At 40.8% G+C, this 24,826-nt stretch overlaps 1 protein-coding gene across 4 annotated transcripts in view; it reads right to left on the bottom strand.

Moving 5' to 3' along the window:
* Window positions 1-24,826, bottom strand: part of ULK2 (unc-51 like autophagy activating kinase 2) — an 83,602-nt gene that overhangs the window by 34,762 nt on the left and 24,014 nt on the right. For all 4 annotated transcript variants that reach the window (XM_042917330.1, XM_042917332.1, XM_042917331.1 and 1 more), the window contains 4 exons: window positions 21,755-21,802; window positions 20,838-20,926; window positions 14,758-14,929; window positions 585-645 (listed from right to left, as the gene is read on the bottom strand). In XM_042917330.1, the coding sequence (XP_042773264.1) occupies window positions 585-645; window positions 14,758-14,929; window positions 20,838-20,926; window positions 21,755-21,802 (370 nt within the window). The remainder of the gene's footprint in view (window positions 1-584; window positions 646-14,757; window positions 14,930-20,837; window positions 20,927-21,754; window positions 21,803-24,826) is intronic.

Raw genomic sequence — 24,826 nt, 5'->3', positions numbered from 1 at the left:
AGCAGAAGTATTCACAATAGCCAAGGGGTAGAAGAAATACAATTGTCCGTTGAGAGAAGAATGGATAAAGAAAATACGGTATGTGTGTAGAATGGAATATGATTCAGCCTTAAAAAGGAAATTCTGACACATGCTTTAACATGGATGAACCTTGAGGATATTATGATGACTGAATGAAGCCAGTCACAAAAAGACACGTGTTGTATATCCTACTTTTTTGAGGTCTATAAAATAGTCACATCCATAGAAACAGAGAGCAGAATGGTAGTTACCAGTGCCTAGGGATGGGAGAAATGGGGAAGGCTATTACATGATGAGTACTGGGTTTGACTTTTGCAAGACGCAAAAGTTCCGGAGAGTGGTTGCACCACATCGTGAATGTACTTAACGCTACTACACTGTAAGCTTAAATACGGCCAAGATGACAGATTTCACGTGTTTTGCCACAATTTAAACTTTGTTTACCAAAAACGACACATTGTGAAACTAAATTTTAAGAATCAGGAACACAGTCAAAGTCCCCTAACTTTCCTCACAAAACTCAAAACGAGAGCAATCTTTTCATTTAATATACGTAAACATACCCTGCACACACCAAGAACTCGTTTGAAGCACGCTTGCCAGCAGCTCCCATTGGCATGTCATCTAAGGGAGAGAGAGGAAAATACAGTCAGTTCTGCTCTACCATCTGCTCACGAGACGTAACTTGTTCCAACATGATCATTAGGAAAAATCTGAGCACGACACAAAATGATCACTTGCTTATGTTGCAGCTTCCTCCATGAGTAAAAGCAGGTAAAAACCTCGAGGAGAAACACCGAAGACGCTGCACCCAGCTGAATTCACAGCCCGCGGCGCTTCAACGCCCGTTTCTAGAAACAATCCGGTCTTTACGAGGTAAAGTGTCATATTTATTTCAGTGTTATGTATTTGTCCACCATCTAACACGCACGGGAAAACTGTGCTAACGTTTCGATCGTGTTCTTTTTAACATCTCACTCACCAATGTCTGGAGTATTATGCCTCCAATTCCAATTTGCCCATAAACTCGGCGGTTTTTACTGAGCAATTTTTTCAGACTGTGGTAATTTTCAGAACACACATGTCACCTTCTAGCACAACGGACTGCAAACAAAGTCTAGTTCACACCAGAGTTGAAGCACCCCCATCCTCCTGCATAACAAACACTCCTGTGTCCTGAATGGTTGTTGAGCGAGACGTGGAAGCTGGGGCCTCTCAGACACGGCAGCACATGCCACAGGCCGTCGTCACCTACTCCTACATCATCTGTATGTGGGAACAGAGCTGGGCTCAGATGCAGGGGCCCCTCACTCCTTGTCACTGGTATGTCCACTCTATCACATTGCCTGTGTGATTTTAAATGGCCGTAAACGTGGGGCGCCTGGGTGGCTCAGCTGGTTAAGCATCCGACTCTTGATTTCAGCTCAGGTCATGATCTCATGGTTTGTGAGTTCAAGCCCTGAGTCAGGCTCTGCACTGACAGTGAGGAGATTCTCTCTCTCTCCTCCTCTCTCTACCCCTCCACCACTCACACATTCTTCCTCTCTCAAAAGAAATAAACTTTAAATAAATAAATAAATAAATAAATAAATAAATAAATGGCTGTAAAGGCATAATTAATGTGTTGATATGACACAGCAAATAATACAATTTTTTAAAAAGTACACAGCTAATCTATACTCAAAAGGGGGGAAAAATCAACACAAATATCCCTTTGAATGGCCCTAAATAAGATTTGAGAAATGTATTTACTTTAGCACATCTCAAGTCCCTGCTCTCTTGAGCTTACATTCTATCAGTGAAAGAAGGTAATAGTGTCAGGCATGATAAGAAATATAAAGGAAAATAAATCACGGTAAGAGAATAAAGAGAAGTGAGGAAGCAAGGTATCTATTTTAAAGAAAATAGCTGCCCACGTGGGAGGGAACAGGGCAGATGGGGTAGAGATAGAAGCTACTTTTCACTAAGTGCACTTCATTTTGTAGCTTTGAGTTTGGAACCATACATAATTATGAAACAAAATAAAATCAAAAGAAAAAATATCCCTAGAAATCAAAAGCAAACCACGATAATGTTTTGCCATTCATAACCATATATCAACATATCTGTATTGTCACCAGAAGGGAATTCTTTCAAGTGACTTTAAAGCTCAGTAATTTGATTGGACATCCCTAATGAGATTATCCTAAGGACAAAAAGACCCACAGAAAGAGTTTTTGTTTTGTTCTGTTTTCTTTTGTTAAGTAGTCTTCATGCCCCATGTGGGGCTTGAACTCTTGACCCTGAGATTAAGAGTCACAATCTCTACCCATGGAGCCAGCCAGGCACCTCCCATAAAAAGATTTTAGTAATTATATCGTTATCTTGATACCACATTGGGGAGGGAGAGAAAAGAGAAGAGCCTAAACTCACAAGGGCAAAAAGAAAAGTCAACAGCCACAAAAACTTAGAAGCTATAAAGTTGATATAAGCCTCATTTGATTTAGGAGACCCAAGAAGACAGAATCCTTAGCCAGCAGAGGTTCCCCCATATTGTATCAGGGAGTCTTCTCTGGGAGATGTGAATGGCCCTCCAAAAGGGAAGCATTCCAAGGCAAGTCAAGGACTCAGCCATATCGTGTCCCTAAGACCCACCACTTACAAAGCTTTCAAACAATGTTCTAATTTTCCACTCTTAATTATGAGTACACAACAACCACCAAACATCCAAGGAGGGAAATCCAATCTGAAAAACAGATTCCCAAACAACCTGGGGGAGATAAAAAAAAAAAAGAAATATTTTCCAGGGAAAGGTTAAAAGATGTATACATAATTAATGTCCTCGGATAAAACAAAATATTGCACCCTGAAATAAGAACAATTCTCAAAGGGAGGAGGGAAGCTTCTGAAAATTAAAACATGAGAACATAAATGAAAAACTCAGTGAAAGAAAACATCAAGGAAATTTCCATAAAATTAGAGCAATAAGACAAAAAAATGTAAAATCTAACAAGAGATAGGAAAATCAGAGGACTGTACTCAGGTATTTGTCTTGTGTTATTACTTTTAAATCGTATACATGTTATTTATTTATTTATTTATTTATTTATTTATTTATTTAAATCACATAGATGTTTTAAAAATCTTATATGAGGACTTCCGCTTCCCAGTCTCACATGTAAGAAGCCTGGAAGTTGCCATTCCAACCCAACAAGTAAAAAGTTGAACAGACTGAACAATCAACAATTCTTCTTGGTGGGCGCCTGGGTGGGGTGGTTCAATCAGTTAAGCGTCCAACTTCAGCTCAGGTCATGATCTCACCGTTTATATGTTCGAGCCACCCCCCCACCCTTGGGCTCTGGGCTGACAGCTCAGAGCCTGGAGCCTGCTTTGGATTCTGTGTCTCCCTCTCTCTCTGCCCCTCCCCCACTCTCACTCTGTCTCTGTCTCTGTCTCTCTCTCTCAAAAATAAATAAACATTAAAAAAAAATTCTTCTTGGATCCAAAAGAGAGAGAAGGACAAAGGGCAAACCGATGCCCTAGGATTAGAGAGACAGACAGGCAAACACAGGGACTTGTGGCTTATCTGAGAGAAGATTCACCAGCAGAATTCTTGAGGAAATAGAGCTGGGGTGGCAAAACATGAACCATGACTGATAATTTGCTAGAGGATCACTGTGGACAACTCTCAAGAGTTAAAAACTCCAGGAGGATCTAGTCATAGGGAGGCTCACAATATTGCCAGATTTACCTCCAGGAAGTCAGAAGCTCACAGCAAATACCAGAGAAAAATCCCCTCCTGCTTCTGCTGAGATAATGGAAGAGAGACCATTTTTAAATAGGTCTGAGCATTCTGTTCGGAACAAGGCCTGCCCTCAGGGGAAACCACTTAAGCAGAGCCTAGCGGACCTGGGGGCAGGGAAATGCCCAACTCCAGGCCCCTACGGCCATCCGGTCCCACCTAAGGCAGGAAGAAAAAGAAACTGGGAAACACTTATGCCCACAGAGCAGAGACCTAGGCTCACTGAAAGACTGAGACCTAATCACAGGGCTACAGAACACCTCTACATACAGGCCTACTACTTACTTCCCCTCCTACTTACTGAAAGGCCTACTTACAGCAGTTCCTTTTACCCAGTACATCATGTAGGACTATCAAGAAAAAGTCACAAGGCATACCAACCAAAAGGCAAAAAAAAACAAACCAAACAAAACACAGTTTGAAGAGACAGAGCAAGCATCAGAACCAGACTTGGCAGGGATGTTAGAAGTATCAGGCTGGAGGGGCACCTGGGTGACTCAGTTGATTAAGTGTCTGACTCTTGATTTCCGCTCAGGTCATGATCTCACCGTTGGTGGCATCGAGCCCCACATCGGGCTCTGCGCTGACAGCATGAAGCCTGATTGGGATTCTCTCTCTCTGCCCCTCCACCCTCTTTATCTCTCTCTCTCTCTCTCTCAAACTAAATAAAAAACATTTTAAAATATCTTTAAAAAGAAAAGAACTATCAGACTGGAAATTTAAAACTATGATTAATATGCTAAAGGCCCTAATGGAAAAGGTAGACAGCATGCGAAAACACATAAGCAACATAAAAAAAAGATGGACATACTAACAAAGAACCAAAAAGAAACACTAGAGATTAAAAAGCACTGTAATGGAAATGAAGATTGCCTGTGATAGGCTTATTAGTGCACTGGACACAGCTGAGGAAAGAACAACATATGGACAGAATCCTCAAAAACTGAAAAACAAACAGAATAGAACAAAGACTTTTAAAAAAATCAACAGAATATCCAAAGTCTGTGGGACAACTACAACAGGTGTAACATGTGTAATGGGATTACCAGAAAGAGAAGAAAGAACAAAAGAAACAGAGAGAAATATCTCAAACGATAATGATTCAGAATTTCCCTAAATGAATGTCAGATTCAGGAAGCTCAAAGAACTCCAAGCAGGATAAATGCCCAAAACAACTACACCTAGGCATATCATTTTCAAATTACAGAAAATCAAAAGTAAAGAAAAAAGAATTCTGCAAGAAGCTAAAGAAAAAGCCATACTTACAAACAAAGATAAGAATCACATTGATGGGAATGCAAGCTGGTGCAGCCACTCTGGAAGACAGTCTGGAGGTTCCTCAAAAAACTAAAAATAGAACTACCCTACATCCCAGCAATTGCACTACTAGGCATTTATCCACGGGATACAGGTGTGCTGTTTCGCTTTTTTTTTTTTTTTTTTTTTTTTTTTTTAAATTTTTTTCAACGTTTTTTATTTATTTTTGGGACAGAGAGAGACAGAGCATGAATGGGGGAGGGGCAGAGAGAGAGGGAGACACAGAATCGGAAGCAGGCTCCAGGCTCCGAGCCATCAGCCCAGAGCCTGACGCGGGGCTCGAACTCACAGACCGCGAGATCGTGACCTGGCTGAAGTCGGACGCTTAACCGACTGCGCCACCCAGGCGCCCCCAGGTGTGCTGTTTCGAAGGGACACATGCACCCCCATGTTTCTAGCAGCACTATTGACAATAGGCAAAGTATGGAAAGAGCCCAAATGTCCATTGATGGATGAAAGGATAAAGAAGCTGTGGTGTATGTGTGTATACACATATACATATACATATACACACACATATACACACACACAATGGAGTACACACACACATATACATATACACACACACGCGCGCGCACACACACACACACACACACACACAATGGAGTATTATTCAGCAATCAAAAAGGATGAAATCTTGCCATTTGCAACTACGTGGATGGAACCGGAGGGTATTATGCTAGGTGAAATTGGTCAGACAAAGACAAAAATCATAGGACTTCACTCATATGAGGACTTTAAGACACAGAACAGGTGAACATAAGGGAAGGGAAAGAAAAATAATATAAAAACATGGAGGGGGACAAAACAGAAGAAACTCATAAATATGGAGAACAAATTGAGGGTTACTGGAGGGATCATGGGTGGGAGGATGGGTTCAATGGGTAAGGGACACTAAGGAATCTACTCCTGAAATCATTGTTGCACTATATGCTAACTAATTTGGATGTAAATTTAAAAAAATAAAAAACAAATAAAAATAAAAAGAATCACATTGACTTCTCAGTAATCATGCAAGAAGAGAGTCAAGTGACTTAAAGTGTTGAGAGAAGTAAACCACCAACTTAGAATTCTGTACCCTGCAAAATTATTCTTCAAAAGTGAAGGAAAGGGGTTCCTGGGTGGCTCACTCTTGATTCTGACTCAGGTCATGATCTCATGGTTCGTGGGATCAAGCCCCAAGTCAGGCTCCATGCTGTCAGCATGGAGCCTGCTTGGGATTCTCTATCTCCTCTCTCTTTGCTCCTCCCTAGTTCACGCTTGCTCTCTTTCTCTCTCAAAATAAATAAATAAACTTTTTAAAAAAGTGAAAGAAAAATAAAGACTTTCCCAAATAAAAATTGAGGGGATTTGCTGACAAAATAATAGCATCAGCATATTCAGTTATGTATGCTAAATGTTTATGTCTTATGTATATATGTATATGCTTACATATGCTTATATTTAACTGGAATGAATGACAGCAATGATACAAGGGATGGCAGGAAGGAATGAGGATTTTATTATTATAAGGTACTTCACATTACCCATGAAGTGATACAGTTTATTTGAAAGTGGGCCTGGATTAGTTACAAACGTATATTGCAAACTCTAGGACAACCACTAAAAAAAAGTAAAAAGTATAATTGATATGCTAAGGAAAGAAAAATAGAGTAATAAATGCTCAATTAAACCCACAAAAGGCAGGGGCGCCTGGGTGGCTCAGTCAGTTGAGCGTCCGACTTCAGCTCAGGTCATGATCTCACAGCTCGTGAGTTCGAGCCCCGCGTCGGGCTCTGTGCTGACAGCTCAGAGCCTGGAGCCTGCTTCTGCTTCTGTGTCTCCCTCTCTCTCTGCCCCTAGCCCACTCACATTCTGTCTCTGTCTCTCTCAAAAATAAATAAACATTAAAAAAAAAAAAATTAAACCCACGAAAGGCAGAAAGAGTGGAAGACAAAAATAGAACAAAGAACAAGGATGATGAATAGAAAACAGTTAACAAATATGTTAGATATTAATCTATATCAATAACCCTTTTAATGTCAATGGGCTAAATACACCTATTAAAAGACAGATTTCAGACTGGATTAAAATACACAACCCCATTATATGTTGTCTACAAGAAACTCACTTTAAATATAAACACACATAGATTAAAAAAGTAGATGGGTAGACAAAAATAGACCATGCTAACGCTAATCAAAAGAAAGCAGGAATAGCTTTAATCTCCAACACAGCAGACTTCAAAGTTATCAGGAATAAAAAAGGGCATTACACAGTGATACATTTATGTTTACATAAACATAGATCCTCCAAGAAGACATAATAATTCTTACTCAACAGGTACGCATGCCCATAACAACAGAGCATCAAACTATGTAAGGCAAAAACTTACAAGGAGAAATAGGTGAAACCACTATCATAGTTGGGAGACTTCAACACCCCTCCCTCAAAAATGGACAGATCCAGGGGCACCTGGGTGGCTCAGCTGGTTAAGCACCTGACCTTTTTTTTTTTTTTAATGTTTATTTTTGAGAGAGAGACAGACAGACAGACAGACAGACAGGGCATGAGTAGGGGAGGGGCAGAGAGAGAGGGAGACTCAGAATCCGAAGCAGGCTCCAGGCTCTGAGCTGTCAGCACAGAGCCTGACGCAGGGCTCGAGCCCACAAACCGTGAGATCATGACCTGAGCCGAAGCTGGACGCTTAACTGACTGAGCCACCCAGGCGCCCCAAGCATCAGACTCTTGATTCCAGCTCAGGTCATGATCTCATAGTTTCGTGAGTTTGAGTCCTGCATCAGGCTCTGCACTGACAGCGTCAGAGCCTGCTTGAGATTCTCTCTCTTTCTCTGCTCTTTCCTTGCTCATGCTCTCTCTCAAAATAAACAAATAAACTTAAAAAAAATGTTTTTTAAAGGACAGCTCCAGCAGGCAGAAAATCAATAAGGACATAGTTGAACTCAATAACGCCGCCAATCACCTAGATATAATTGGCATCTACAGACAACTTCATCCGACAACAGCAGAGTACATATTGTTTTTAAACTCACATGGAACATTCAGCAAGATAGACTACATTCTGGGCCATAAAACATACCTTAACAAATTTAAAAAAACAGAAATCAGGCAATGTCTATTCTCAGACCATAAGAGAAATAAACTAACAATCAGTAACAGAAAGATAATTGGAAAATCCCAAAAAACAGGGGGATTAAAAACACACTTCTAAAAACAAATTGGTCAAAGAAGAAATCTCGAGAGAAATTTAAAAATATTTTGAACTAAATGAATTTGAAAACACAACAATCAATAAGCTTCTAGGATAACTAAGAAACAGAGAGAGGATACAAATGACTAATATCACTAATGAAAGAAGGGACACCACTAGAGATCCCACTGAAATTAAAAGGATAATAAAGGGATACTATGCACAACTCTATGTCCACAAACTTGACAGCCTAGACGAAATGGACCAATTCTGTGAAAGACACGATCTGCCAAAACTCACTCAGGAAGAAACACGCAATTTGAATAAAGGCCTATTTCTATTAAAGAAATTGAGTCAGTAATTAATAACCTTCCAAACCAGAAAGCATCAGGCCCACATGAGTTCTCTGGTGAACTCTTACCAAACATTTAAGGAAGAAATTATACCAAATCTTTATCTTCAATCTCCTTTCAGAGGATAGAAGCAGAGACAGTATTTCCTAATTCATTCTATAAGGCCATCAGTACCCAGAAAAATCTCCAACAAAACATTAGCAAATTGAATCCAACAATGTATAAAAAGAAATATACACCATAACCAAATGGAATTTATCCCAGGTATGCAAGGCTGGCTCAACATTCTAAAATTAATGTAATCACATTAATAGACTAAAAAGGAAAATCACAGAAAAAGCATTTGACAAAATCCAATAACCATTCATAATAAAAACTCTTGGTAAACTAGGAATGGAGGAGAACTGTTTCAACTTGATAAAAAAAAATCTACAAAAAGCTACTGCTAACATCATACTACATGGTGAGAAATTCCAAGCTTTCCCACTAAGATCAGGTAAGAAGATAAGGACATCCTTTTTCTTTTTTTCCCCCCACTGATTTTTTGTGGACTGTGGTTATTACAGTTTCATATAATCTGTGAAAGATGTCCTTTTTTACCACTCCTTCAACACTGCACTGGAAGTCCCTGTTAATGCAATAAGTCAAGAAAAGGAAATGAAATGTATACAGCTGGGTAAGGTAGACATAAAACTATTGCTTGCAGGTGACATGATTATTTATGTAAAAAAAAAACAAACTCAAAGAATTGACAACACACACACACTCTCCCAAACTAATAAGTGATTAAAGCAAAGCTGCAGGATACAAGGTTAATATTAAAAAAAATAAATTGCTTTCCTCTATCTCGGTAATAAACAACTAAAATTTGAAATTGAAAGCACACCAGCATTTAAAAAAAATGTTTTTTAATGTTTATTTATTTTTGAAACAGAGAGAGACAGAGCATGAGCAGGGGAGGGGCAGAGAGAGAGAGAGAGGAAGACACAGAATCGGAAGCAGGCTCCAGGCTCCGAGCTGTCAGCACAGAGCCCGACGTGGGGCTCGAACAAGTCAACCACGAGATGATGACCTGAGCCAAAGTTGGACGCTCAACCAACTGCGCCACCCAGGCACCCCAGCACACCACCATTTCCATCGGCCCCCCATAAAATGAAAATATTTAGTATAAATCTAATAAAATACATACAAGATCTGTATGAGGAAAACTACAAAACTCTGATGAATGAATAAAATCAAAGAAGAACTAAATAGATGGAGAGATACTCTATGTTAGGAAGACTTAATATTGTCCACATGTCAGTTCTTCCCAACTTGATCTATAGATTCAATACAATCCCAGTCAAAATCCCAGCAAGTTGTTTTGTGGACATTGACGAACTAATTCTAAAGTTTAAATGGAAAAGGCAAAAGACCCGTAATAGCCAACACAATACTGAATGAGAAGAACAAAGTTGGAGGACTGACGCTACCCAACTTCAAGACTTACTATAAAACTACACTAATCAAGACGCTGTTGTATTAGTAAAAGAACAAACAGATCAACGGAACAGAATAGGGAGACCAGAAATAGACCCCATAAATATAATCAACTGATCTTTGACAGAAGAGAAAAGACAATACAATGGAGCAGAAACAGTCTTCAACAAATGGTGCTAGAACAATCAGACATCCACAGAACAAAAAAAAGAATCTAGATATAGACCTTACATCTTTCAAACAAAATTAACTCAAAATGGGCCACAGACCTAAATGTAAAACAAAAAACTACAAATATTGTAGAAGATAACATAGGAGAAAACCTAGAGGACCTTGGGTGTCATGATACCAACATGAAACACAATCCATGAAAGAAATAAATTGATTTAAATAATTTAACTAATCATTAAATTTAATGATTAATTTTAACTTATCGAAATTGAAAACAACCACTGTGAAAGACAACATCAAGAAAATGAAAGATACCCATAGACTGGACAAAAATATTTGCAAAAGACACATCTGATAAAGGACTGTTATCCCAAACATACAAAGAGCTCTTAAAGCTCAATAGAAATGGGAATGCAAACTGGTGCAGCCAGTCTGGAAAACAGAATGGAGGTTCCTCAAAAAATTAAAACTAGAACTACCCTACGATCCAGCAATTGCACTACTAGGTATTTATCGAAAGGATACAGGTGTGTTGTTTCAAAGGGGCACATGTACCCCCTTTCACAGCAACACTATCGACAATAGCCAAAGTATGGAAAGAGCCCAAATGTCCACCGACGGATGAATGCATAAAGAAGATGTGGTGTATATATATATACAATGGAGTATCACTTGGCAATCAAAAAGAATGAAATCTTGCCATTTGCAACTACGTGGATGGAACTAGAGGGTATTGTGCTAAGCGAAATTAGTCAGAGAAAGACAAATATCATAGGACTTCACTCATATGAGGAATTTAAGATACAAAACAGATGAACATAAGGGAAGGGAAGCAAAACTAATACAAAAACAAGGAAGGAGAGAAAATAAGAGACTCTTAAATACACAGAACAAACTAAGGGTTGCAGAAGGGGTTGTGGGTGGGGGGATGGGCTAAATGGGGAAGGGGCATTAAGGAAGACACTTGTTGGGATGAGCACTGGGTGTCATACATAGGGGACGAATCACTGCAATCTACTCCTGAAATCATTATTACACTATATGCTAATGAACTTGGGTGTAAATTTGAAAATTAAATAAATAAATAAATAAATTCCATCAGTAAAATGAAAAACAAAAACAAAACAAAAAACCAAACCAAACCAAAGTTCAACAAAAAGATAACAAAAAGGGACCAAAGATCTTAAGAGACACCTCACCAAAGAAGATATATGGATAGTGAATAAGCATACGAAAAGATGCTGCACACCACGTCATCAGAGAAGTGCAAATTAAAACAAGACACCACTGCACACCTATCAGAACAGCACAATCCTGGAACACTGACAGCACTAAATGGTAGTGGGGGTAATGAGGCAACAGGAACTCCCATTTACTGCTGATAGGAATGCAAAATGGCGCAGCCACTTTGGAAGACAGTTTGGTGTTTTCTGACAAAACGGAACGTGATCTTACCATACCAGCCAGGAGTCATGCTCTTTGGTATTTATCCAAAGGAGTTGCACACTTATGTTCACACAAAAACATGCACACGGATGTTTATAGTAGTTTTATTCTTCATTGTCAAAGCTTGGAAGCAACTAAAATATCCTTCAAAAGGTAAATGGATAAACTGTGATATAAAACTATACAGACAAAGGGATTAATGGTTTCCAAGGAGTACGTGAGGAGCATGGAAGATTTTTAGGGCAGTAGAAATGCTCTGTATATTATAATGATGGAAACGTGCCATTACACCTTTCTCCAAATCCACAGGATGTACAACAAGAATGAATTCTAAGTAGACTGTGGACTTTGGGTGACTGTGATATGTCAACGTAGGCTCATCCTCAGTGACAAATGTACTGTTCTGGTGAGGTAGGCAGGAGGTGTGGGGGAAACCTGCATCTTCCTCTCAATTTTCTTATAAACCTAAAACTACTCTAAAAAAATGAAATCTTTGAAAAAAATATATGTACGTTTCAAAATAACAAATTTTTAGCAATTGAAAAGAAGGGTGTGGCCAACTATAACACACGCTGTAAGTACATCAAAAAGATGAAGACCAAGAAATGACCTCTGAGGTTTAGAGGCACAAAGACTTCAACAGAAGCAGTTTTGAAAAAAAAGGTTTTCATATATTCACACAAGCACAAAAAACAAAGGTAACCAGAATAAAACAAAAGATGTGAAGGCCCTTTATGTAGGAAAATATAAATATGTATCAAAACATGTTAAGGAGAAACACATACTCTTGATTTGACAATTCAATATTGTAAAGATCATTTACTGCCTCTCAATAGGTGTTATAAAATCAACACAATTCCCATAAAAATCCCCAAATGGTTTTTTGTAGGATTTGTCAAGCCAAATTTAAACTACATGGGCATAAAGGGGGCCAAGAATAGCCAAAGTGATTCCAAAGAATACAAGAATGCTATCATCACCCCTCTCCACAATCTCTCCCCGCTACCTCACACACACACACACACGCATGAATTTAAAAATGATTTATTTAAAAATTAAATAAATGTGGGGCGCCTGGGTGGCTCAGTCGGTTAAGCGTCCGACTTCGGCTCAGGTCATGATCTCGCGGTCCGTGAGTTCAAGCCCCGCGTTGGGCTCTGTGCTGAAAGCTCAGAGCCTGGAGCCTGCTTCAGATTCTGTGTCTCCCTCTCTCTCTCTGACCCTCCCCCGTTCATGCTCTGTCTCTCTCTGTGTCAAAAATAAATAAACGTTAAAAAAAAATTTTTTTTTAATTAAATAAATGAAATTTAAAAATGATTTATAATATAGACAAATAGACCAATGGGACAGAAAACCTTAAAAAAAAACCCTTAATCCTTTATATAAACCTGATTATGACAAATCTGGAATTGCCTATCAGTAGAGAAAGGACAGAATATTCAATAATGGGATCCCTACTTTATTCCATCTACAAAAATGAATTCCAGGTAAAGACTTTTCTTTAGAAGGTACCATTATACCATTAGGGGCAGCATGGCAGAGGCTATTGACTGGCTACAACTTGTGTGAACCAATATTTTGTAGATTTGAGGTTGAAAATTTCTGAAGTATCCATGTGGAAGGAACTCTGATCCAAGGACATCTGTTATAATACATTCTGAATAGGGAAAAGACATAAATAATCCAGGTAACCATCAGCACAGAAATAGACAAATGGTGGTTTAGTTGTACCGTGAGATTCAGATATTAAAATGAACTAGACACACACCTAGATATATATATATATATCTAGCTTTGTAGCAAAACCATGCATAAAAAAACAAACTATAGAAAGCTTCTTTATACTATTTACTTAAAAACTGTATAAACACAAGAATACCGTATGTTATTTACAGATCCTGGCATATGTGGAAGTATAAAAAAAAAATCGACACAAAGAATTTACCTATGGCAAGACTAGAATAAGGACAAGGACTTTAGCTGTACCTACAGCATTTTTATCTTTAAAAAAGGACATCTAAAACAAAACGGCAAAATGTTGACATAAATAAAATTAGCATGGTGGTGATTGGAGTATCTGCTGTGTTACTTCCTGTTTGAAATATTTCATCATGTTTAAGGTTTATTTACTTTAAAAAAATAAAATAAAATAAAACCCCCAATGTATGCTGGACGATCTTTGAAAGGGAACTCTGAGGTGGGAGAGCACTGATCGTAAATTGTCATCTACTCCTGCTGCGGTGTCCATAAAATAAATGCTAAAGTGCGCTTGCTCTGGCGGTCTTCACAGCAGCTAGCATGGTGCCTGACACAGCAGCTGTTAAATCAGTATTTGACAAATGATTAAAGAGACCTCTGGATACCAACTTCTCCAACCACCTGTTCCCACACACAGTCAACCTGAGACTATTTAAGTAGCAAAGTAATCCAATTTCTAGTTTTTCTGATCCAGGTCCTTCACAACCAGACTATTGTTCCCTTTTTGTTTTGTCTAAGTCTCTTTTTTGTAGGTTTTCTGGTGCCCTTAATTATTCCATTAGAGCCCTGACTATATTTAGCCAACTTGGATTCTGCTTCCTTTATAAAAATTCTTCCTATACATTTACAAAACTCATCCCCGACCTTACGCCAGGATCTTCCGAAGGGCATCCAGATTGACTTTAGACTCCCTTGACTCTCAGGCTGTCTTGCAAAAGAGGAGTTCCTTTCGTTCCTTTCCTTAGATTTACTTTCCCTTGGTCTGCTGGCTTTTCTATTTGTTTCTACCGTCTCCTGTAAACTTTCCATCTACCTTCAGAATCCAAAGTTACTGCTTTATGGGAGGTGCCTGAGCAGATTTTAGGAAGGTGGGTACATAACTCTGGGAATTCCAGCCACTAAATAACGTGACCGTTTGAAAGGGCCCCCTACACAAGAGAGCGTGATATAAAGGTTGAAAATAAATGTGAGTCTAGCCAAGTAAGAAGTATGTAACGTGTACAAGCAGAAAAGGTTCTCACATGAGTGGTCTGACGAGATGCTGTGTGGAACCAAAACAAAGTCATCCGTATCACAGGAAGAGTTCTTGCTACTAGTGCTGGCAGAATCTTTGGACACTTGCAGACAGTTGGGAGGACCCAACGGTGGGGAGGATAAGTTCTCTTCCTGAATATGCTGCATATCTGGAAGGGACTAAAATGAACAACAGAAAATTAAAACTGGCCTAATAATACAATGCACGTCAGAACAGCCACAAGACTAAGGAATACTGTCTTCATAAAAGTGGGCCTAAAGTTCAATTCCAGCCTAAAATTGCAAAAAAACCTCTCTTTGGAAAATCTCTCCCTTAGAAAAGCACAGTTTTAAAGTGTCTTTGCATAAAGACTTCTCAAATGTTCTCCAAAAATGATACTTAAAAATATATCATACCACTTATCATGTACATGTCTGCTTCTCCTGCAATTTCCGAGGTGCGTGTTTATCATCTCAACATCCCCAGTTTCGGCTCTTGGCCTAGCAAAGCAGACACTTAATAACTGTTCACTTAATGACTAAAACGCAGAGACTCTAGGTTAATGACATCCTGCACGACTTGAAAAAGTTTTAAACCTATGATGAAGAAAACATTATAAACAGGAAAGCAAGAGAGCATGTTACGTCAAAAAGTAAAGAAATCAATAAGGATAACTGCATTCAAGCCTAGAGGTTCACTTACACTCACAGAAAGATTTGGAAAGCCTTACAGGTGGTGGCTACATTCCTTTGGTTTCTCTTTTGTTGGGGGTAGGAAAAGAAAGGAAGAAAAGCCTATCAGATACATTTAAGCAAAGACTTAGATGTAAGCAGCTATATACCTTTTAGCAGTTGCCTAGTTCAAGGACTCTAGTGATACCTCTAATTAAATGTCTTGATGATACAATGGTTTCCTAAAACAATGAACTTCCTAACTTATTGTGTTAAGTCCCCTATTACCCTGTTTAACCTCTGTTTCTATGTAAGAAAAGGAAAAATACCACAATGTCCTTTAAACTTAAACCCATGTCTTAAACCAATTCACTGCAAGGGCTCTTTGAATGTCACTGTGCAATGAAAGCTGTCTCAAATCTCCTACTGTGTGCATGTGTGTGCGTGAGAGAGAGAGACAGAGAGACAGAGAGAGAGAGACAAACACATGACATACAATCGCATCACTTTTTAGAGAGACCTTATGTGTCAAGGTAATAAAGAGAAGGGACAACGTAGAGACTTACACTACTGATCGTCACTGTGGGCTAGACACTGTTAAGAGCTTTCCATGTGTTACTTAACTCCAATCATGTTCTGAAACCCATTTATATATAATATAGAGATATAGAGATATACATGTACACACACACACACACACACACACACACACACACACACACACACAACTCAGAAGTTTAGGAAATTTGCCCAAGATCATACAACTAAAAAGCGGTCAAGTTGAGATGTGATTCTAAGTATTTAACTCCATAATTTCTTTCCAATGGTTTAGGCGGGAACTTTCTCACTTTCTTCCCTGCATTTGTAATATTATCTGCACCCACAACATCTGAGTGGAAGAGATCTCCTCGCTTCTCCACCTGTGCTCTAATTCTATTCCCCTCCACCTCCTCACCTCCTCAGAGACCAAGACCAACTCCCCTCTGCCCGACACTCACCCTCTCCCTTTTCCTCTCTGCACATGAACACGTTTCATTTTGTCACGTCTCAAATCCCTGCAGCCTGCTTAATTACCATCTTCTCTGACTACTTTTTAACAGTATCTCTTGAAATTATCAATCTTCATGGACTCATTCCTCACCTCGTATGTATCCCTCAACCCACCATAATCCACTTTCTACCTTCAACTGTCCAATAAAATGGTCTTTATTAGGCTCATCATGACCTCCCCATTGCCAAGTCATGTGAACTCTCGCTCTCTTCCTTAATTTATCCGAGCTACGTTACACTTGCCCTGCAGACCATTCTTGACACTCTACCCCTTCATTTTTTTTTATTTAAAAAAAAATTTTTTTTTCATTTATTTATTTTTGAGAGACAGAGAGAGACACAGCATAGGTGGGGGAGGGGCAGAGAGAGAGGGAGACACAGAATCCGAAGCAGGCTCCAGGCTCTGAGCTGTCAGCGAAGAGCCCGACGTGGGGCTTGAACTCACAAACTGTGAGATCATGACCTGAGCCGAAGTCGGTCGCTCAACCGACTGAGCCACCCAGGCGCCCCTCTACCCCTTCATTCAGTGACCCTGCTTTTCCCCCTACTTCTCCATCTGTTTTGTGGACACCCGCTTCTCATCTGTCCCTTAAAGGAGACGAGTAGAGTCTGGAGTTCCCCAAGGTGCCAGTCTGGACCCTCTACTCCTCACATGCTTAGCCTCACCCAGTGACCACTCTCACCCTCCTGCCTTCAAGTACCACCTCACCTCTGCAGCCTGGATATCTCCAGTGAGCGATGGACCAACTCACCACCTTTACTCTCCAGAGCACCCCCCCACACACACACACTCCCACACCCAGCGACTTCATCATCCATCCGTTCAGTCCCCAGTTCAAGCAATTCCAAGCTCTGCAGACTACCTTTCTCTTACCTGGTCCCACCTTCCCCTTAGCTCAGGCCCTCATTCTCAGGAAAAAAAACAAAAAACAAAAAACAAAAAAAAACCAAGAAAGGTGCAACAGTCTGCGGTTGTTCTCCTTCCTCTACCAGAGAGACCACTCTACTCTCTACCAGTCTCAAATCCAGTCCTCCACCCTGCTTTTAGGAGAATCTGGCTAAAGCACACAGCGGGTCGCATCACACCTCCGTTCAGAAGGCTCACCGCAGCCACACCCTGTCAAGACGCAGCATCTCCCTGCCTCTCTAGCACTACGTCCACCTCCCCTCGCCACCACCGCTCTCGGCATCCACCAGTCTGGACTGCTCAGGGAAGCCTTGTCCACAGCACTTCCGGCGATGAGGGAGACGGTCTACATCTGAGCTGTCCAGCATGTTACAGATCTACTAGCTATCGATGGCTACTGAACGTGACTAAGGAACAAAGTTTTAAGTTTCACTTCGTTCTAACAAATTTAAATTAAAGTGGGTATGGGGGGGAGGGGGGCCTACAGAGTTCCTTCAGTGGGCCGTGCTTCCGTGACTTCACGAACAGGGACTCCTCTACTTACGAAACCATTCTTTCACTACTGCACCTTGCTACGTCTTTCTCCAAAATGCAGCCGCTCCCTGCCCTCCCCAGCAGCCCTTCTCAGTTGCTGCTCTGACGTGATGCTCCTCATTCGTGTTCCCACACGCAGTAAAGAGACACACACACACGCTTCTAACAGTGACCCATTTCCCGGCCTCCTCTCCACACAACTAAACTAAAAGCTCCTTAATGTAAGGGACCTGACTGTCTCCTCCATTAGTATCAACCAGAACCTTACACAAAGTAGACATTTAATAAATATTATGAAACCAATAAACACTCAAGAAATATCACCTAAATAACACTTAACCCATAGTCAGCATTGTAACTGAAAGACCAATTATTCATTTTGTTTTTTGTTTTTCTGCCTTTCTGAGGTTTCCCTGGGGGGCGCCTGGGGGGCTCAGTCAGTCAAGCATCCGACTCCTTATATCGGCTTGGGTCGTGATCTCGCTGTAATGAGATTGAGCCCCATGTCGGGCTCTGCGCTGACAGCTTGGGACTCTCTCTTTCCCTCTCTCTCTCTGCCCCTCCCCCACTCGCACGCAAGCACTCTCTCTCAAATAAACATTAAAAAAAAAGATTTCTCTAGAGTAAAGCAGCAGCTGGATATTTGTGTGAGAAGGTGAAAAAGAGAATGTTGTGTGTACATGTCTGTGTGTATCAGCCCTGAGTATGAGAATCAACTCCAGCCGTAGGAAGGATGCACGTAGGAAATAATCTTACTTTTGTCAGATTACATTCAAAGCAAGGCTTGTTAAACCATCCCATTTTCTTTCTTTCTTTTTTCTCTTTTTCTAAGCAGGCTCCACACCCAAAGGAGGCCTTGAACTCACAACTCAGAGATTAAGACTCGCATGCTCCACCAACCGAGCCGTCCAGGTTCCCTAAACCATCCCATTTTCTGATCTCGCTATCTGGAAATTATACAGAAACACTCTTGATTTCCTTTTATTCCCCAGCTTTCCTTTTTACTTTCACTTCAAGCATTAGCTTCTAATAAAGGCCTTCTAAATGTTTTTTCCACCACAGTTTGTAGGATCTAAATATGCCTCTTCTCTCCCTCCTGTGTGTCCTCACTGCTGTTAACACTCCATCTCTTCCCTAACAGCCAAGCTAGCTCTGTAGGCTCTCCCTTTCAATGCCACCCCCCTAAAAAAAAAAACAAAAAACCAAAAAACCCAACTTGCTCTCTCCAGTCAAAGCAATTTCCAATTCAATGTCCCTCCTACTGGAACCCCTCTCTCTCATTCCCTGGTCGTTCCACAAACAGGCTCCTTTATTCTTACTCTCCCACATCTCTCCCATAATCAGATTCTTCCTTGCGGTTCCTTTCTCAAGCCTAAACTTTGCTTTTCACATTATGTATCACACTGTATCAAATGCAGACTTCATAATAATAGCTACAGTTTATCAACTACTCACTACGCCTGCTCTTGAGGCAAAGCGCAATGAAGCCTGCGCTACAGATGAGGGAGCCACGGCTCAGCCCTGGAACTGACCTGCCCAAAGTGAAGGGTGAGCAAGCAGCAGCTGTGACCAGCTCCAAATAACGCCAGCTGTCTTTCCATGTCAGTACTTCCTCCACACTTCTCCCCAGTCACTCCAAAGCAGTGTTTTCTTATACTCCCGACTGAAGTAGGAAATACACAACAGTCTTCTTTTTTTCCTCTTGGGTTCCCCCCACCCACTCGAGGTTTTTTCAATTCATGGAAATATAATGTAAGTCTTATTAGCCCATCTGCTTTTTCTACTTGGCTTACGTCTGCAGGGTTATGCAGAAAGGTTTTTTTGTCAGTTTTAGGACTCATCTTTTTGAGATCGGCTGCTTGGCATCTGCTCTAGCTAAGGGGCTATTAGGTTTTCCTTGAAAAGAATAATAACATTAGTTGCCACAGAGTATTTACTATGTACCAGACAGTGTAGTAAAAGTGTGTTTGCTCATTTATCCTTAAAAAACTCTACGAAATAGGTAAATTACACTCACTTTACATATGAGAAACGTGGCTAAGAGAGTTTAAGTCATTTGTCCTGGTTAACTGTGGCAAGTAAGGAGTATAGAAGTCCCAAGCCCCATGCTCTTAAACCTCTGAGTGGAACCCACTAATTACACAATCATCTCCTTTTACAACTGCCCCACGCTCTGCCAGCAGAATTCAAGAAATTCATGTCTGCCAGGCTAATCTGGAAAATATTCACAATAGCTGACACAAGAGCCCTTGGACCTTCAGCTTATGGAAAAGCCTCAAGGTCACAACCCACACTGCAACAGAGATTTGGGGCAAGGGTCAGAAAAGGGCAAAGTAAAACCCTGGGAGAGTGGAGTAGGAAGATGTAGTGAGCAGAAGCTCTCAGGGTCTAGAAGAAGCACTTAGGTTGGAGGAAAGACAACCGTGGGAGAAATGGCCAGGGGGCCCAGGAGGAAGAGGAGGCCAGTGGGGAGCAGGTCTTGAAGGGCTGGCAGCCGCCACTGTGGGGGTCCGGGTCCGCGGAAAGTGCACTCACCGCCACTGGAAATCCTAGATACAGTAACTCCCCAGCTGGTGTCATGACACTCAGATAAAATAAACATTACCTATCTACCTATAATAGGTACCCTTTGCAATGATCATTTTTTCCAACCCCCTAAGGCACGAGGTGAGAGTACTGTACCCGCTGTTCAGAGGCAAGTGGCCCAGAGAGCTGACATTCCTTGCTGCAGCTTACATAGCTACATAAGGGCAGAGATCCACATCTAGCTCTATTTGACTCAACAATAATGCTCTTTCCCCAAACCTCAGTTGCCCCAGTAAACACGACACATAAAAAGGTCATCCACAGCGTACCTGTAGGCTTAGGTGTGGACAGATGCAACAGCACTAACTGAAAATTACCGTTAATGAAAGCAAAGCTTACCGGGGGAGAGGCAAAACGACAAGACGGGGAGCTGCCACAGGAGCTGCCGGACACAGAGCCAGCATACACGGGCACCGGGACCGGGCAGGCTGGGGGAAGAGACACGGATGAAGACAGACGTCACTCTGTACGGCAGTTACACGGCTTGTCTAACAGAAAACCTGTCAAAACCACTACAGCTTCGGGGCGTCTGGGTGGCTCGGTCGGCTGAGCGTCCAACTTCAGCTCACTTCATGACCTCACAGTTTGCAGGTTCGAGCCCCGCATCGGGCTCTGTGCTGACAGCTTGCTCAGAGCCCAGAGCCTGCTCCAGATTCTGTGTCTCCTTCTCTCTCTCTCTGCCCCTCCCCCGCTCACGCTTTATCTCTCTGTTTCTCAAAAATAAATAAATGTAGGGGCGCCTGGGTGGCTCAGTCGGTTAAGCGTCCGACTTCGGCTCAGGTCATGATCTCATGGTCTGTGAGTTCGAGCCCCGCGTCGGGCTCTGTGCTGACAGCTCAGAGCCTGGAGCCTGTTTCAGATTCTGTGTCTCCTCTCTGAACCTCCCCCATTCATGCTCTGTCTTTCTCTGTCTCAAAAATAAATAAACGTTAAAATTTTTTTTTAATAAATAAATAATTAAAAAACAAAAAAACCAAAAAAACCCTACTACACCTTCATGTTGACCCCAAATTCACACTCACCAACTTATTACACCTCCCATGGATAAAACTGAAAATGCAGCAACTACTAAAACTGTTTCCACCCAGATTTGGGACAAACAACTGTGATTAAATAAATACAGCTATGGGTATTTAAGAAAAGCTCAATGAAATCTTGAGAAGCACAATGAAATTAATTTTGTAACACAAAACACTACTTTTTCCTTAAGTCTGCATTTACTCTTCAAGTAAAAATGCAAAAAAATGGGTACTCACATTTTTTCACCGGAACTTGCTCAAGAAAAGGATGGTTGAAAAATGCTTCTGTAGGGAAATAGGAGAATACAGCCTTTAAACTGATGCTGACTAGCAGACAGGTTAAACCTTTGTCAAAGAATTTAACAGAGTGTCTCTTCGATCATAATTATCATTAACTTCTTCATGTAGCCTCTATCTCTTTCAGTGTAAAAGCATATTATTTTTATAACTCATCTATAAAAATGATCAGATTATAAGTAACTCTTAATCAGTGAAAAATTAAGAAGAGTAATTTGAATTCTCAAAACACCCACTACCAACACGGGAAGCCCTGAGCTACCGAAGCAGACACGTTTCCTGACACATGCTGTCCTCAAGCAGCATCCCCACGGACGGCTGTGAGCAGGCCTTTCCTTCCTAAGCATGTGTACGAAGCACGGCTGTTGTAAACTGTCCCAAGAGGCAATCCAGGCAGCTGATTTATGCAACAAATCCTATCCTTCTATCTCAGAAGAGAGATTCCTGCAGCTGGCTTCATATTTTTTTAAAAACTCTAGGTTTGATTTAATTTCTCTGGCTATCCGCCAAGGACAAAACCGACACAAGCCTGCTAATTAGATAAAGATAAATAAGCAGGTGAGTACACGGCAGTTTGTTATTTCAGTTTAGTTATTTTATTTTTGTACGTGTTTAGAGTGTTTCATTATTTCTTTAAAAACCCACAAAGAAAATCTCATCTGTCATGAAGTCCCAGACCTGTGTGCTATTACATCTCACAGAGCAGACAAGGAGAGCAGCACGGTACCAGCATGGAGGTCGAAAAGAGGCAATACAAGACCAGGAGAAGCTTAACTCAGGATCTAACGTATCTTCCTTCTACTCTGACGGGTCCCATGAGTCCTGCTGCAAAGCATCGCCAAAAGCCACTCAGAGTAAATTATCAGTTACGAGACTTGCCAAGCAAATGTGGAAGCTTTTGAAGGAAAACGTGAGTTTTCTGAGTTCGTTTTTAAGATTTTTAAAAAATGTTTATTTATTTTTGAGAGAGACAGAGTGTGAGTGGCGCAGGGGCAGAAAGAGAGGGAGACCCAGAATCAGAAGCAGGCTCCAGGCTCCGAGCTGTCAGCACAGAGCCCGACGCGGGGCTGGAACCCACGAAATACGAGATCATGACCTGAGCCGAAGTCAGGCGCATAACCAACTGAGCCACCCAGATGCCCCTACCTGAGATCACTTTCAGAACAATCATTAATATACATATATATAAATTATAGTTTGCCACATAAGATTTTTTATGCTGATTTTTACAATGGACATAATAGGGATGAAATAGAAAAGATTAAAAAAAAAAACTGAATGCAAACACTCCGAAACCGCATTCCAAATCAATTGTCATGGTATGGAAAGTATATAAATATTAATATAATCTATCGTTTTTTTTAAGTTGATTTATTTATTTTGAGGGACTGAGAGAGCACAAGCAGGGGAGGAGCAGAGAGAGGAGAGAGAGAATCCCAAGCAGGCTCCAAGCTGTCAGCTGTCAGCACGGAGCCTGACACGGGGCTTGATCTCACTGTGAGATCATGACCTGGGCTGAAATCACGAGTTGGACGCTTAACTGAATGAGCCACCAGGCGCCCCTATAATCTATAATTTTAAAACTATTATCCATGAACATATTGTTTCACTATTGACCCACATTTCTCATGGTTATAGAGCAACTCTCAATTTCACTTCTCCATCTGAAAGATAAAAATATCTACCAAGTAGATTGCTGATATTTAACTCCAACTTCACAAAACTTTAATACATATTCAAGCTATTTCTTCTCTTCCCCTATATGGAAACTATTAGAGCCACTGTCTACTAAGAACATATGCTAGGACAATGTTTCACATAGCAGGTCATTGAATCCACACAAACTTAATGCAAGGCATTACCTTCCTGTATGGATAAGGAAATTAAAGCACATAAAGGCCATGTATCTTCTCTAATGTCAAAGAGCTAGTAAGTTTAGAGACTAGATTTCAAACCCTGGTCTGTCTTATCAAGAAGACTTTGTAGACTTCCACAATACACATTAACAGACCAAAATTCTGGAATAAGTTTTTGCAAATCGCTATTACTATTACGACTAATTATTACAGGAAAAATCAAACACTTTTTTTTCCCTAAAAACATCAAGGTCAAGGTTAATTTAATAAGCATTTTCACTGAACATGTTTTATGGCTTTTCTGGTCTGACATTTAAATTTGAGTCATGCTGTTTTTACACATGACTGCTAAGAACAAGATTGAAAAGACAATCTTTTACATGTTTACATTGATAAGAACAAGTTAACAAACTGTGCCCCAAAGAGAACCTGAGACCCAAACAATTTCAGGGAAAAATTTCCTTTCAAAAGCTTCAAGAACTGGATAATGCCTACAGTGTTAAGCTTTCCAAGTTCTTTCATCACACAAGAGGTGGTAAAATATTATTTGAAAATAGACTGTGTTAACTTAAAATACTTAAAGTTTTAGCTTCAGTGATTAGATTATAAAAGAAGAAAGGCTCAAAATCAATGGTAGAAGCTTTGCCTTAAGAGTCTAAAAAGCTAGGGGCTCAGTCGGTTGAGCGTCCGACTTCAGCTCGGGTCATGATCTCGCGGTCTGTGCGTTCAAGCCCCAGGTCAGGCTCTGTGCTGACAGCTCAGAGCCTGGGGCCTGCTTTGGATTCTGCGTCTCTCTCTCTTTCTGCCCCTCCCCCACTCATTCTCTCTTCTCTCTCTCTCTCTCTCTGTCAAAAATAAACATTAAAAAAAAATTTTTTTTTTAAAAGTCTAAAAATCTAAAATCATAGCCTCCATGGAGCACCCACAGCTGCTCTCCTAAGACCACGGTGAGAACCAAGCGGCCACAGAGCACATGTTCACAAGGGTCACTAACACGGAGCTGCCCCTCCCTGTCTCCCTAAACTCCATCTTTGAGGCCAGCGACTTTTCGACCAGGATTATGGAGTGTTTCTCTTCTCCTTCCTCCCAGACCTTCTCCCAAGTATACCCTCAGCCTAGACCTGTCCTCTGAATGCCAAGTGCCTTCTGACGTCTA

The sequence above is a fragment of the Panthera leo genome, chromosome E1, assembly GCF_018350215.1.
Source record: "Panthera leo isolate Ple1 chromosome E1, P.leo_Ple1_pat1.1, whole genome shotgun sequence".
Classification (NCBI taxonomy): Eukaryota; Metazoa; Chordata; class Mammalia; order Carnivora; family Felidae; genus Panthera; species Panthera leo.
The sequence above is the reverse complement of the archived record's forward strand: the minus strand, read 5'-3'. Positions and strand labels throughout refer to the sequence as shown.